At 35.6% G+C, this 16001-nt stretch overlaps 1 protein-coding gene across 9 annotated transcripts in view; it reads left to right on the top strand.

Annotated features, from left to right (window-relative positions):
- Window positions 1–16001, top strand: part of shep (alan shepard) — a 584228-nt gene that overhangs the window by 560335 nt on the left and 7892 nt on the right. For all 9 annotated transcript variants that reach the window (XM_065234643.1, XM_065234647.1, XM_065234646.1 and 6 more), the window contains one exon: window positions 9195–9336. In XM_065234643.1, the coding sequence (XP_065090715.1) occupies window positions 9195–9336 (142 nt within the window). The remainder of the gene's footprint in view (window positions 1–9194; window positions 9337–16001) is intronic.

Genomic DNA, 16001 nt, shown 5'->3' with positions numbered 1-16001 from the left:
GTTTTTTTTTTTTTGCTAGCTGCTGTCAGCATTTTCAGTGCTGTGTGATTCCTGCGATTCCAGTTTTCGATCTGAGGTTGATTTTTCCCCGAAAGATTCTGCAGTCATTTCGAAACAAAGATACAGGCAATTGCAGCTTCTGATGAAAATAAGTTGGACTATATTGAGATCCCAAGAATGACCCTGGCGGAATTACAATTACAGATTTATAGCTCTTTTCATGCTTGTATCTGTAGTTTTGTAATGGGTTACATAAAACAGCAAAAAGGGTTATCTTCCATTTAATTCCACTTAAGTAATTTTGGTATCCATGACAGATACGTATTTCGACTAAAATGTGCAGTCTTCATCAGTGTCATTTCCATGATGGATCAATCTCAACCTCCTTCCTATTTTAGAGTTGCGAGAGTCGAATCGATTTCTTATAGTTTTGCCTTCTTTTCTTCTTCTCTTTCTAAACACAGTTTATCAAATCGATTTAATTTGAACATCTTCGTGGCACTAGGTGGCACTAGGCTAGAACAATAATCGCTCGTAGTGGTTTGGTATGATGTTTAAGGAGTTCGGTAACCTTGTAGTGACCGTTTTTGCTTACTGAGCAGAAGACCGTGGGTTCAATGCCAAGCTCCTTTGCAGAGAAAGAAATTAGATACCGTGACCTGCTCTAATACCGGGGGATCGACTGTAAACTATGAATATTTTGCTAAGTACCGTAATCCGGAGCAAATTGATCACTGGAGTGAAATTGATCATTATGCGTTGCCTTGTTCGTTGTTAACGTAGAAAATTGCCGGTGATAGATTTCAACAGAAGTCTTGATAGTATTTCATCACGAGACCAGTGGTGGCACGAGTCTTGGAGTTTAACTGTTTTCCCTAAAATGTGATGTTGTGACATTCCTGAAAATTTTCATACAAAGAAGCAGATAAGACCATTGACATCGCGACATTAATTTATGTCTTGTAGAATTTTGCTGATATGTGGCTAATTAATGCATTTATTGGATGTTGTTTTTCGCATGGAATTAAAAGATAAGAATGAATACTAACCACTCACGAAAATAGATGTTAAAATTAATAATTTACTGTCACACACTGGCTTGTGGCTAAAATGTAATTACAATAATCTGTTGGAAAAAGAATGGGCTGCGACATTTTTCCTATTCTCTATCTCCACCGTTCACTTGAAATGTAAATATACACGACCACCCGTGTGCTGCGTGTTTTTTTGCTCTGGACGATGGTTTTGCAAAAAATATTCATTTGCCACCACTGCACGAGACTCATAACAAAAAAGCAAGCTGTTCTGCATAAATTTAAATTTTATTAAACTTACGCTTCAAATCATTCCATATTGGCATTCGGTCATCGGGTTGCAATCATTGCTGTCATTAACTGTCACTTTTAAAAATGGTCATAACGATTGAACGCTTGCATGAATTTTTGATATCAGTATATTCCAGATATACTACATATATAACCTTCAACTTAGCATACTTTAATTCAAATCTCTCTCCCTTTACCACATTTGTCACGAAAATTAACCACAGCTTGCACGCACGCTTTAGTTCCAGCACTTTTTGAGTCCTGGCTCTGATATTGAACGGATTTTTCAAGTATGGTTCCTTTGTACCTCTATACTGTTGAGAAAAATAAATTTATTAAAGATAATACACGAATTTGTACAGATTTCTGAGATGCTCCATCTTTACGTCCATGGATGCTTGAAATCGCAAACGAATGAAATTTTAAATCCTACTATCAATACGAACTGATATTTGTACAACTTATATACGAACTGATATATATACAACAAAAATGCTTGAACATATACTTATTTTACCCATCGAGAATCTCATATTTGTGAAATCGGTGACAGTTAGCTTTAATGAATTTGAATTGTTAAAAAAATCGCTAAATAGTTTAAATATTGGAAAATCAATGGTTTTCTCTGATAATTTACAGCGATTTTTAAAGATATTGCCTACATTTAGGGGCAAGTATGCACTTAAAAAAATCATTTTTGTAATTTCTGCTAAAAATGCACTTTGCTCAAGGATTTTAGCATCTGATTCAGATTCAGGGAACCCAAATTTTAATAAGTACAGTTACTAGAAATTTACTCGATATTTTAGATTTCAAAAATGTCCTGAAAATAAAATAATTAACTCTCAATATGATAACTAATCGCGCATAGCAATGGAGACCTCATAGCTCATGATTTTAATAGCATTAGTTTGTCAATTTCGTTGAATGCAAAACTCTATATTTACATTATTAAGTGTTCAATTTGCCCCTGGATTACAGTATATTTATTTATTTTTTAATTATTATTGCAAATGGTATAATGTCGAGTCATCTTTACTAAGGCAGAGCTAATTTGATAAATCGAGAATTATCCGCTCTTCGAGAATCGAGATGTATTGGCGCAGTTCCAGGTCAAATAGCGAAAAAAATTTTTTTTTTAATAATGAGAGAGAGAAGGATTAGTATTTTCCATTTAATTCCACTACTTTATTTGCTTATCCTTGACAGATACGCGTATTTCGTCTACAATGTGCAGACTTCTTCAGTGTCTTGTACTAATACTCGACTGAAGAAAAACATCGCATTTACCGAATATATATTAACACAGGTACATTTTCACTTAGAAACTAGGTAAACTTAAATGTAATTTTCTATAGGAACAGGTACTCCGCTGCTTACTCGTTGATGTGTCCTAGGTAGTAACTTGAAAAGCCATGTGTGTCCGTTTCCTTGATCCCTGTTGAGTAAAGTTGAAAGGATACAAGGAGACCACAATCCAGGCAATCATCGATAAAAAAAGCGAGAATTCTACAAAGGAGATTATTTACAACCCTCACCACAGCACCTGAACCATTGAAACGAGTGTCCGTTCCATTTGATCAAGATATTACTTGTAAACTAAGACCACAGTTAAAACAATTCGGATTAGATTTAGTTTTCACCAGTAGACATAACCAGTTGAAATCATTGTTAGGATCCACTAAAGACCCAGTTAATGTTTTAGGTAAAGCAGGTGTATATAAAATAAGCTGTAATCATTGTAACAAAGTATATGTAGGACAAACCAAGAGAACTTTAGCAACTAGATTTAAAGAACATATAGCGGAGGTTAATAAAGCCAAAAAGCAAGAAGAAAAGGGCCTAACATATGATTTCAAATCAAAGGTTGCAGAACACATCTTCACAGAGGACCACCAACTATCGACGGAGGACATAACGATTTTACGAACCGTATCTACACCATGGAAATTGGATGTTGCAGAAAGCCTCGAGATCAACAAACAACGTAATTCAACTTTACTCAACAGGGATCAAGGAAACGGACACACATGGCTTTTCAAGTTACTACCTAGGACACATCAACGAGTAAGCAGCGGAGTACCTGTTCCTATAGAAAATTAAATTTAAGTTTACCTAGTTTCTAAGTGAAAATGTACCTGTGTTAATATATATTCGGTAAATGCGATGTTTTTCTTCAGTCGAGTATTAGTACAAGACACTGAAGAAGTCTGCACATTGTAGACGAAATACGCGTATCTGTCAAGGATAAGCAAATAAAGTAGTGGAATTAAATGGAAAATACTAATCCTTCTCTCTCTCATTATACAGGTATTCCACTAAGACGCCCACATTCATCAGGATTTTTTTTTAATATTTTTCCTCTCCAAATTCCATGAAACTTCGCATAATTATTCGATAGGGGCAATGAACCAAGTTTTTGCTGGAAAACGGCCACTCAGACCTATTTTTTTTTTTCAGAAAAAGCTATCCAGCTTCCTACAACTTTGTCTCAGATTTATTCAAAAATATCGATCACACTATTTGGAAAAACTTTGTACTGATTATATTTTTTTTGCGATCAAATATGACGTATTCTCGATCCAAGTTCGAATACATAGTCGGTCGCAGTGGTTTATGTGATGTAAGGATTTTGGTGGTCTAGTGGTGACCATTTTTGCTTAGGGTAAACTGGACACAATTGATCCCTGGGGACACTTGATCAGTCCCTGTTTCCTTGTAGTTCAGAAAAGATTTTTTTCGGGAAAGTTGGTAATGTTATGGTGACATTTGCGTCAGATTGTGGAACGTATATATTTTTGAGGGTCATGTCATGATTTCACTCCCCAAGACTTTGTTTTTGCTAGCTTGAAAATTCCTTATTTGTTTTTTTTATTCAACTAAAACGTATAAACGGGCAAATAACAAAAAAATGTTCCAGACTCGGGCTTCTACGATTTGCATGAAACTATGCATAACTGTTTGTTATGGTCAATCATCCACATTTGAGCAAAAATTCGGCCATTTTGAATTTCGCTGAAAGCTTCAAATTGGCGTTTTCAATATTTTTCAACAAATGATAACTCGAAAACATCACTTACAATCGAAATGACGTCTGAGACAAAATTGTAGCAGAAAATGATTGTTTTTCAGGAAAATATACACTGCACAACATTTCAAGTAAGCTTGATGATGTAAGCTTTTGTGGTAGATGTATTGAGTTCGATAAAAATATCAAATGTTCAAGAAATATTATTGGATTCGATCATAGGAATTTTAGAAAAAAAATATATGATCGCGTAAATGAATTTCGGTGCAATATTTTATTCAAAGAAAACTTTAAAAAGTGAAATATTGAACTAAGGGTACAATATACAATACAATTTTCAACACTCTGAGAAACTTTGAAAATATTTCAAGCTCACTGCCTGAGCAGTTCCACGCCAAATGACAAATCGATCTGATGCAAACTTCTGCGAATTTGCATGAAACTTCACAAAATCCTGGGGGTGCGACACATCTAAATCTCAATTTAAGATGGTCAGAAAATCTCACGCTAGCGAATCAATCTACGAAAAATCTTTTTTCAGCTCTTGCATCGAAATCCATCTACTCGCACCGTTCGCCACCTTTTTGCAGGAAATCTTCAAAATCTTCTTAATTTTTTTTTATATCTACTAAGTGTGCGAGCATCTCACAACAGCAAAGCAACATTTTTCCTGCATCTTAGATAGAGTTGCCCCCCTCGACATAATCTCTTGTTATCTATGGCCTATCATTCACATTTGAGCTAAGATTCGACCATTTGGAATCTTTAAAAAAAAAATAAAAATGGCACATTCGTTAACCAGGTTTAAACACTTTTTCGATTTTTTTTTTCTTGCCCAAAATTGCTTGAAATTTTGTACCGCGTATATTTTTTTCTGAAAAGTTGTTTTTTGCCTTCAACGTCTGGGACAATCCAGTTTGTTTGATTTGTTGAAAAATATCGAATACGCCATTTTGAAGCTGATCTCTTCCAGGCCAAATAGGATAAACAAATAAAAATTGAAGACTCGACCTTCGCCGATTTGCATGAAACTTTGCTTAATTATTTGTTATGGATATCATTCACATTTTTGCAAAAAATCGGCCATTTTGGAACTGTTTTTCTTTAAATTGGCGTCTTTGATATTTTTCAATAAATTGTACCAGTAAAACGTCACTTCTGATTGAAATAACGCCTGGGACCAAGATTTTGTTTTAAACAGTAAAGTAATTGTGGAATAAATATACACGTTATGTTTTTTTTTTTTTAGAAAAGTGTTAAAATGAAATATCCCGAAAATTATGCATTCAATCTTTATACTTCATTTTTTAAATAAAACTCATGAAAAATGCAAATTTTAGTAGTATTTAAAACCATGGACACTTAAAAATTGACAAAAACAGTATATCATCAACGGTTCATAAGAATCGGAGAAGGTCGATTGAAAAACTCGTTTTTTCGCCATTTTGCCTGGACCAGTGGACCAGTGCTGATAAAAATCATTACTTCTACACTCAACTTAGCTGAAAACGAAGACAACTTTAACAATTTTAATTTTGGCATAACAAAATTCTCTTGATCAAGGCAACCTCTGAGTATCAAAGTCAACTTTTGCTTTTGTTCATTCGTGGCTGGATGTTTATTATCGCATGTGTTGTTTTCAATATTAATATCCGTTTTCATCTTGATGGGGATGATTGTGAGGATCAAATGCAAAATTTTAATTTTCAATTCACACAAATATAGTGCTGCAGATGGAAAATTATTACCTCAAGCTGAATTGATGATAATATCGATGTTTTAAGCTCTTTTAATCACTTTTGCCCAAAATGAACTTGATTATTTTGCTTTTGAGGATCGCTTCTGATTTTGACAATTCGACAGTGAGCATGCATAAGGGCGTATACGCGATGATCGATTCTCTTCATCGATTTTCTCTTTGCATTGCTACAGCTAAGCGATACAATTTTCTAGAATTTGTTGTAATCAAAAGCAACAGCAAACGCACTGAGAAATTCTAGCGAGTTATTAAGTTCCTATGGGGAAAAAGTTATTTAAAAAAAAGATGTATGAAGATTTCAACATTTTTGTAAAAAATATCGATTTTAGAAGCAATTGGGTAAAAATTAAAGCTATGAAGTGTACCAAATATTTTTTTCGAATATGGCTATAATCTTGTGCAAATCAAAATTTTCCGGTTTTTTGCACACAAAATAAATCGCCGTAACTTTTTTTTTACTAACGACTTCTGTTGCGAAAATCAACCATGTTGGTAATCTTTTGAAACACGCCATAATAGGATCATATGACCACAACTGGTACATCTCCCCTAACTGTTTTGATCAGTTTATTTTTCGAAAAGATACTTGTTAAACCAATTTTAAAATTTTAATTGTTTGCGAGCTATCGAGAACTTAAGATGTCTCGTTCTGGATATGAATAAATATCTCTTAGCGATCAAGGCTAACTGATAACTGCATGAAATGTTGTGTTTTTTCCTAAATTGTTTCTTACGGTAAACAATCAACTTTAGCCCCAGCTTGTATAAAAGGGAGTATGTTATTTCATCGCCGGTAATTTCGCCAAAAGTCATTAAGCCGGGGAAATATTTGCCTAAAAAGTAATATCGCAGAAATTCTCTTAACTACTAACCGTAGGTTTTGGCGATATTTTCAATATTTTTCTTAAAAGACCTAGAGGGCGCCATGTTCCCAACTGCTCTTTCAATTAATATTGAGGTCCACAAAAATTGAAATTCGGCGAAATGACCGTCGGATTAAAACAGCCTTTTAATATTGATATGCCTCTTTTGCCATCCGTAAAATAGTTTGCCAGTTATCTTAACTTAATTCTCTTTTTCGGCTCAATCTCGGGAGCTTCACGGTGCCGTGAGCTACTTTTCTAACTATGTAAAACTCCCTTCAATCTGGCTCCAATAGGAGTTGCCTGGCGGTTAGAGGAGGTTAGAGGGGTTACATTTTTGTTTGCTGATAGGATCAGGAGAGGACTTTGGAATTGGGGCTTCCCATTTCTCATAATCTAAATTCTCTGTTTCGGAATATTATCCACTTGGTCAAGCGTCCTGCCCAACTTTTCACTATTCACCTCGTTGCTGCTCATTAAATTAAATCGTCTTTTGAACGTGCTAGCATCGTCTATGTGCTATCATTAATTAACTAGTGCTTCTGAATTTTCTCTCACAACTCAAATCCCCTTTAAACCTCAACTCCCTCTTCAGGATGAACATCCCAACTTCCATTGTTCGCTAATATCTGTACATATGTAAAGCATACGACTACCTTAAAATAATCAAATATCACCCACAAGCTCGTACACCAATCTTCTAACGTCGATCGTTAACTTCTCCTCCCAACGGAACGTGCTGTACAAAACGAAGCCAGTACTAATCCCTTGCATCAGTTTACTAACACCCTGTACTGCGAAAGCCCTCAACCAAAAATATCCAATCAACCGTTTATGAGAAGAATCAGGGATCTCTCGGAAAAATTATAGCCAAACCAGTAGTAGTGTATAGATAACTTTGTTTATGTTGTGTTTTAAAGACCCTTTCTCTCTCTCAATCGTCCATCGTAGCCTAGGTTGTAGGGGTTTGATTTTGACCAAAATACAATTACTTTAATAGTCTCTAGCTTATATGTACAAAACAAAACAAAAATACTCAAATAATGACAATATCATTAAAGGGAATTTAGGTAGTCTCTAGTGTTTTCTCGTTAAACTGTGTATATAGTATTGATAAATAGTGCTAGGCAGTTTGAAGTTTTGTTCGTTCATTTCGACGGTATAGGTCTATAGCTAACGAATAGTCACAATGTATTAACCAACAATAAAAAAAAAGAATCAATTTCTAACTTCTGCTCAAATAGCCAGTTTCTAATTACCTAGCGTTAACCCCTTCAGTTTAAAGCTCAGCAAGTAATGTATACAGTAAATACTATGTAAAAGTGTGTTCTACTACCATCACTATTATATAACTACCGCTAGCAACTTACTACCATTATAATTAAAAAAAAACAACGAATACAATCGTGTGCCGGCCAAAACAAACTATATACATTTTATTAGTAAATTAAGTACAGGGCTAGCTCAGTCTCTCTTAGGTCACGCGTAATTCTATGCTAGGGACCATTTGTTTTTTTTTATGCTAGGAGAACCTTCAGAAGCTAAACGAATATGTCATATTCTCTTTGATCCATCATTCCAACTAATTTAGTTCCCCTCGGTCACCGACCAACCAACAAAAAAAATGTAATCCGTAACACTTCTCATTACGTTCTACGCCCCTTACTCTACATGTCTCTCTGTGTCCGTCGTTTTTTTTTCTCTCGACCGCAAGAAGATTAAACGTCACCATCAAAAGACGCTCGGCACGTACCCTTAAAGCATTTTTCACTTGGTCACCGTTTTTCAAAGGATTCCCCCCAAATGTACGAAACAATTTACCTCAGTAGAAAAGAAAACTGTTTCCTCTTCATTTCTCAATTTTCAAACAAAGAAAAAGTAACACTCCAGTATTATAAAAGTAACGGCTCGTTTTACTCGCTAGGGTCCTCTACGTTCTTCCATCATTCAAAGTTCAAGCAAAATCTCTCCCCACTTTCATTCAAGTTCTTCCGGAAAATATTGCTCGGTCAGGACAAATCCCCCCCAAAAAAACCATAGAAAAGCGCTAGCCATCGAAAGCTTGAAGAAGACGTACTAATTAACTTTTATCATTCTTTTCTTTCAAATCATTTTTTCACTACCTTAAACAAATAACCACCACAAAAAAAAATCGCGATAAACAATCCGAAACAACAACCGTGGACCACGATGATGATGATGATGATGATGGTTTACAGCAACAAGAGCAGGATCCTACCAACTTGTACATTGCTAATCTACCACTAACCTACAAGGAAACGGATGTAGAGAACTTACTATCCAAATACGGCCAGGTGATCTCGACCAGAATTCTGCGCGACCAGAATGCACAGTCCAAGGGTGAGTATGGATGGGTTTAGTTTGTTATTGTCTTAATTTTAGGTGTCCATTTTGTGAAAAAATAACTCCAGAATAGCCCGAAGATATTTACGATTCATTGTTCATTATGTGCATCAGCTCTCTATATATGATTGGACATGTTTCGCAACCATGCATACGGGGTTGCTATAGTAGATCATTTGATTTGAACACCAGGACGATTTGGAAAACCAAGAAAACCTGCCTATACTTATGTTTGTCCTCATTTAGGACAAGTATAGAAATGTCAATACCACCAGGGCGTCACAATATCAACTTCAATCGACAAAATCGATGTGACGAAGAGTCTGCTAGCTTTCTTTTTCTGTTGCATTCGAGAACCTCAATTGGCGTCTACAAACAAATTTTCAATCGCCTGTCTCTCTTTCTGCCGTCGCTTCATTGCTCTTTGTTTCGGTGCTTCGGTGAAGCGGACGAGTGAAGTAGCGCTTGACTTTGATAGTTTAGTCTTTCATGAAACACATCAACGGAGGTTTCATGACGTATATGACGGAAAATGAAAATATATATTTATTTATTGATTGATTGATTTTTTTTTGTGGACAAAAATCAACAAGCAAACAGCTGCGGTTGATATTGCAAGCAGGGTGCCTTCCATTTATTTTGACTAAAAAAAATATTTTATTAAATTATGGAATAATAAGATAGTATGATGATATTTGGTATGTCTAAGCAACAAGAAAAGATTGTAAAGTTTGTGTTTGACACAAAAAACTCTACAAATTTAGCTTTGACAGAGGCACAATGAGCGATTTCTTGATAGCCTTTTCGCGAAGAGTGTTTAACGAAGAGTCGGTGAGATAAATGACAAAATCGCTTAGCCGCTCTCATGTAGCAAAATTGACTCGGATTTGAGTTATGGGCAAAAGTTGTAGCTACTAATAAAACCTACAAAAGCTCCATAGATCATTTTGCGGAATTCTGTTGATGAAAAAGGTTAGGGGCAAATGAATGTAAATGAATGCACGAAATGAATGTAAATGATTTTCCATGCCTGGTTGTGAATAGTCTCGCAATATCAAAGGAGCTTATACAATCAATATTTTGCTCTAATACCACACGTGATATTGACAGCGTATGAGAGTGGAAAAATATCAATTTTCTAATGATGCCGATCACTGATTACACGTAATATGTTTAATTTATCTTCCATCCACATAAAGATCTAAAAAAAAGTGACGAAAACGAGTCATAACAGATATTAAACAAATTGAAAGAGCGGGGATAGAGTATCGGTGAAAAGGATTGAAAGCCATGATGAGGTTTCGTTTCAACTCGATAATCGACGTTAATTTCATTGAAAGCTTTAAGTAAAGCAACGACGAGAAAATCCACAGCCAGCCTTTCGTTGTAAGTGTGCTTCTTTTTCATTTTCGTTTCGTGCTGATAGTTTAGCTAGGCGTTATAGAAATGATGCGTTGAACACGTTGTATGAAACAAAACTCGAGTTCATTTTAGAGCTTCGAAAAAGTAGAACCCTGAATACCACCATATTTTACTAAGATTTTTTTCTGATTTTTGGAAAAACAAAAAAGTTGCACTTAGATTGGGTGCAATTTAGATAAGGACGAAAAAAAAAACGCACAAAAACAGAATTAAGTGTATACATGAAAATCGATCGTAATGGATACGCAAATGGATATGTTTTGCTGCTAAAGACATCATCCCAATGCTTACTGATGGAATAGGTCACTTGATCTGAACTTCAAGACGATTTTGAGTATTCCCAAAGATAATTTCATTTATTCAGGTTTTATAGTTGATTTCGATAAGAATTGGCGGTTTTGATTGAGTAATATTGGTTTTATGTAACTTCAGGTAAGGTAAGGTTTCGGTTTTATAATATCCTAGAGAATCCCTTGGAGAACACAAATAAAACTTCGTTTTACTTGAGAATATTCATGCTTATCACAACTCTTATCAACACTTAAGGATGTTGTCTGATAATGGTAATAAATCTACTTCATAAGTGCTGTAATAAAGTCCTTGAAGAATACATTGATTTACGCAAGTTTATTGGCAGCATGGTATCGGAAAATGTCTCTCACAACTCTGTTCGGATATTGGCAAATCATGTTCAATATCAATCAACATTAATTTGGATGGATTACCAATGCATCGGAAGTTTTGGTCACATTCCTGACTTTCTTCGCAGGTGATGCCAACGCTCGGAGGTCTTCCACTTCGGTGTCTGATTTGCTTTCCATCCGATCGACTTCCAAATCGGCTTCATAACGTGTATTGAACTCACGTTTGTTCACACAATTCATGCGTTCCCAATTTTCTCCAGGCAAGGATGTTTCCACCTGCGACAGCTTTCTAACAAGGTGCTTTTTGGGCCAGCGTAAAATCCCTTTTGATTCCCATCCACTGGGAACAACACTCAGGCAGGTTTCTCCGTCCCCAATGGTTTGCACAACCTTGAAAGGCATCCTATGAACAAAGAAACATAGTTAGTGTTCGCTTGAAGTCATTAAAAACTGAATTATTACCTGGTTGAATGAAGAAAACTGACGACGCGTATAAAAAGTTTCGTACAGGTACAAACGTAAATAAACAGCTGTCAAACCTAAGAGAAGAGATGACAATACGGGGGCGAAAATGAACCACTTTTCTGTCAACCGTGAACCAGCTCCTGATTGGCCGATTTCATGTGCGTAAGATAGAGATAGAGATAGATAAAGCTAGAGATAGAGATAGAAATAAAAGAGGAAGAAGCCAATTGTCACCTCTTCCTCTTAGGTCAAACTGCTGCTCACGCAGCACGGTGGGTCTTCCTTTTCAAGATTTCTATAAAATCTCGAATAAAACCAATTATTTTTAAAGTTGGTTTAATGGAGAGTGAATAGCTTTGTATAGCGCAAAATAATTTTATTTGAGAATAAGTGATCTTGTATGATACTAAGTTCACTTATTATTATTTTAACCAAGTCAATAAATAATTAATGGCGATTTGATGATGCTTTTGCATGCAAAAGATCGTCGCCATACTTACACGATTGAATATCCAATAGAAATATTGTATAAAATATCGATCAAAGCTTGATTTTTTTTAACAAAATACTAAAAAAAATAATGATTAGCCAGCTAACTTCAACTCTGTCGGTATTTTTTTTCAAAATAATTTATGATTTTTGTTTTTATTTAATCATTTTTAAATCTTTTTTATTTCAAATTATTTTAATTGCTATATGCTTTTATCTTCGATTGTATAGTTGATATTAACAGTAAATTTTACAGGGCAGTATTACATGTATTACATGTTCAATAAGTACAAAAACTAATGATTCCCATTCACTTGAAGCTATAGTATATTCATCACTCAAAATTGTTTTTTTATAGATAAATAAAACTTTCTTAAAACTGGTAGGTTTTATTCAACTTGTATTTTTATGGTTCTCAAGACAACTTCACAGCAGGAGTACATGAAGAATATATAGATTTATTCGATGCTTCTTCAAGAACACTTGAAGAATTTAAGTTTACTTCGTTGTATGTTTAATTTACATGTATTGTTTTATTACGTATTGCTGTTTAACTGACTAAAAGATGACCCCTTTGTTGTGTTGTTGTTGTGGTATAACTGGTATAGTTGGCCATCGATCTGTCAAAATACAATTTTCGTGATAACGACACTGAGCGTTCATAAGGACCGATTTCGAAAACGTAAACAACTGCTTCTTTCGTGAATTTCTCGTATCCATGTAAGCCACCAATTCTATCTGAAAGGGGGACTCTCCCTCTACACAATCATTGTGGTTAGTAATTGTTAAACGTTTGCGACATTAGCTCTTAGAAAGAAAAGCAGATATATGGTTGCATGCTCAGTAGGCATTGACGTTGACGACGACTCTGCAACTCTTTACTCCTATGGTATAATCCAGCCCAGTGGCAGGCGCATAGGCAACATGTTATACCGTGACAGCGGGCCCACCACAGCAAAATAAACGATTTGAGCCCGGGACATGCTGCGTACTGTCAAACGCTGCTGTTGGTATAGACCTGTGCACAGGTGAACTTAAGTTAATCTACTGAAAATTTTTTCTACACAACAGCGGGGCCCTGTTTACTAACAATGAACACATGAATAATGCTCGCGTAACATTTGAAAAGGGCCTATCAACTTTTGTAAATAATTTGCTAGGTCCTTTTGACGAGATCCGAAGTACGCCCACGCAAACCAAGAGCACTATCGGAAAGGGGAGAATTTCCTCTGCCTGATGGTGTTGTTAGTTTGCGTGAGCGTATTCGGTTCGCGCGAAAAACGCTTAACAAATTTTGTGTACATAAGTTGATAGATCCGTTTCAAATGTTACGCGAGTATTATTCATGTGTTCATTTTCAGTAAACAGGGCCCCGCTGTTGTGTCACTTTTTGTCGAGTGAGTGAACTCAAATCCATCCGTGCACTCGTCTATAGGCCTTGTCACTGGCGTGGTAAAATCCCATAAGCATCGGACAATCTGTAGGGTAAACGCTCCTATAGTTGCGTTACGTTAGAAGCGTTAGGTTCCTATATTTGTGTATTGAGTCTCCATGCACAACTATAGGAACCTAACGCTTCTAACGTACCGCAACTATAGGAGCGTTTTCCCTACATTAAGTCTAGCGGACTTTGTTTTATTTCTTCACTCCACCATGGTACCAGCGAGCCGCCGTCTTTTCACGCATAGATTGGATTTCATTTTTATAGCAATGTAATATTTCTTCGTCTCTTCGACCTGGTTGAATAGCATTGCATTCATACGGAAAGTACGTTAATTGAATGTAATTTACTGCAACCAATTTGAAGATTCAATTATTGTTGTATGTTGGAAAATTGTTCACTGTTCTTTAAGTAAGTAAACTTGTCAACGTTATGATGGTACATACATTTTTTTTCTAAGTTTACAGAAAGAAAATTGAAAAATATACCCGCTCAAACTTAGAGTTAGAAGACTGTGTACAGTTAACATATGGTAACTTACAATGACATTTCAGGATTAATCGTTGGGTGGCAGGTCATAGCATAAAAAATCGGCAAAAATTGTCTACTTTTTATGCAAACGTAAATCTATTTTTTGCTGTGAATCAAGGTGATGAGTATGTTAAAGCTAGTTGTATAGTTATGAATAAAGTATATAAATAGTTAAGGAAAAATAAAGACATAAGGTTATAATTATTTAAATAGAATCGACTACCCCCTTGATTCCCTTTCTCATTTTACAGCTGGTATAATCAATTTGACAGATCGATGGCCTACTATACCACTTTAAATTACTTAAATCGGGTCGATTTTTGATGATCGAGTTCCACATATGTTATGTGATTATTATCAGTACAGTCAGGATTTCGATCTGAGGTTTTAAAACTGAGGAGTAATGAAAAAATCTTCAAAAATAGGTTTAGTGCTCGGTTTAGTGCGATTTTTAAAATAAAGTTTGCTGAAATTTTAAGATTGAAAAACCTTACTTTCATCGGCTTCGTCTACGGCAGTACTTCGACTTCAGAAACCTAAATACCATAATAAAAGACATGATGAAAATAACCTTTCAGCTATACAGGTTGTCACATAAAAAGTTGTCATACCATACTTGACTATGGTAGGTGTAAATGTTCCATTGCAATTATTGAAAGCACCATTCGAAACGATCAAGCTCAAAATAGTTGGACACTATAGTACTACCATAGAGGTAGCTGTAAGACCAGAAGGTCCCGAAGAAACGTGCTCAACTTTTTGGCTCAGTTCTGGTACTCTCTTCGGTCCCAAGCTACTCGATGCACCCCTCGAAACATAGGAAAATCCACGAACCCCTCATTGTATCTGTCAAACTTTCATAGCGAATCAAAACAAACATATCGAATGTAGTAGAGGAAATGTCGACTTCGGCAATACTTTAACCTATTATCATCAGGGGGTAAACAAAGTCACTCAAATTTGGCCAATAGATGCTCTGAAACACAATGTCAAATGCCAAAATAGAGCTCTCAAGGACGTTGTTTACACCCTGCGGATAATAGGTTAAGATATTTCCGAAGGCGAATTTTACCCTACTAGAATTTCGACTTGAATGGTACTACTTCGATTGCTAAGTCGAATAACCCCATGTCATAAAGATTTGCAAGATTTATAATCGGTTCTTGCTCTAGAGTTGCAAGTTCCTGGATGGAACCAACGAGTCCTGATGCTAGTTCACAATGCTGTCAAGGAGTGGAAGAAGCACTTTACTTCGATAGTACTCCTCACACAATGCAAACGTCAAATATGCAATCTCCTTCTGGCGTCTGACAACAGCTCTTTTCAAACACTTCTTCTTTTTCGCATTTCAAGCTTATTGCTTATCGCATATTAGCTTAATGCGTGCTCTCAACTTAGTGTTTCAGATGCACTTCCACAGTTATTACAGGTATACCTCGATATAACGTAACTGTCACTTTTGACTTCCATCGTCAATATCTCCCTAATAGCAATTGAATCATACAAATTAATATTACCAATAGATGTGGAATTATCTCATCTGTCCGATGATGTTATAACTTTGCTTGTTTGAATGATCGTTTACGAAAAATCAGCGATGGAAGTCAAAAGTGACAGTTAAGTTATATGGAAGTATACCTGTAATTGAGAGTTTTCGATTCCTGTACCAT

Source organism: Ochlerotatus camptorhynchus, unplaced genomic scaffold, assembly GCF_037179485.1.
Source record: "Ochlerotatus camptorhynchus isolate MF236.1 unplaced genomic scaffold, CSIRO-AGI_Acam_v1.1 ptg000434l, whole genome shotgun sequence".
Classification (NCBI taxonomy): Eukaryota; Metazoa; Arthropoda; class Insecta; order Diptera; family Culicidae; genus Ochlerotatus; species Ochlerotatus camptorhynchus.
Note: the sequence above shows the minus strand (reverse complement) of the source record. Positions and strands in the feature narration are given on the sequence as shown.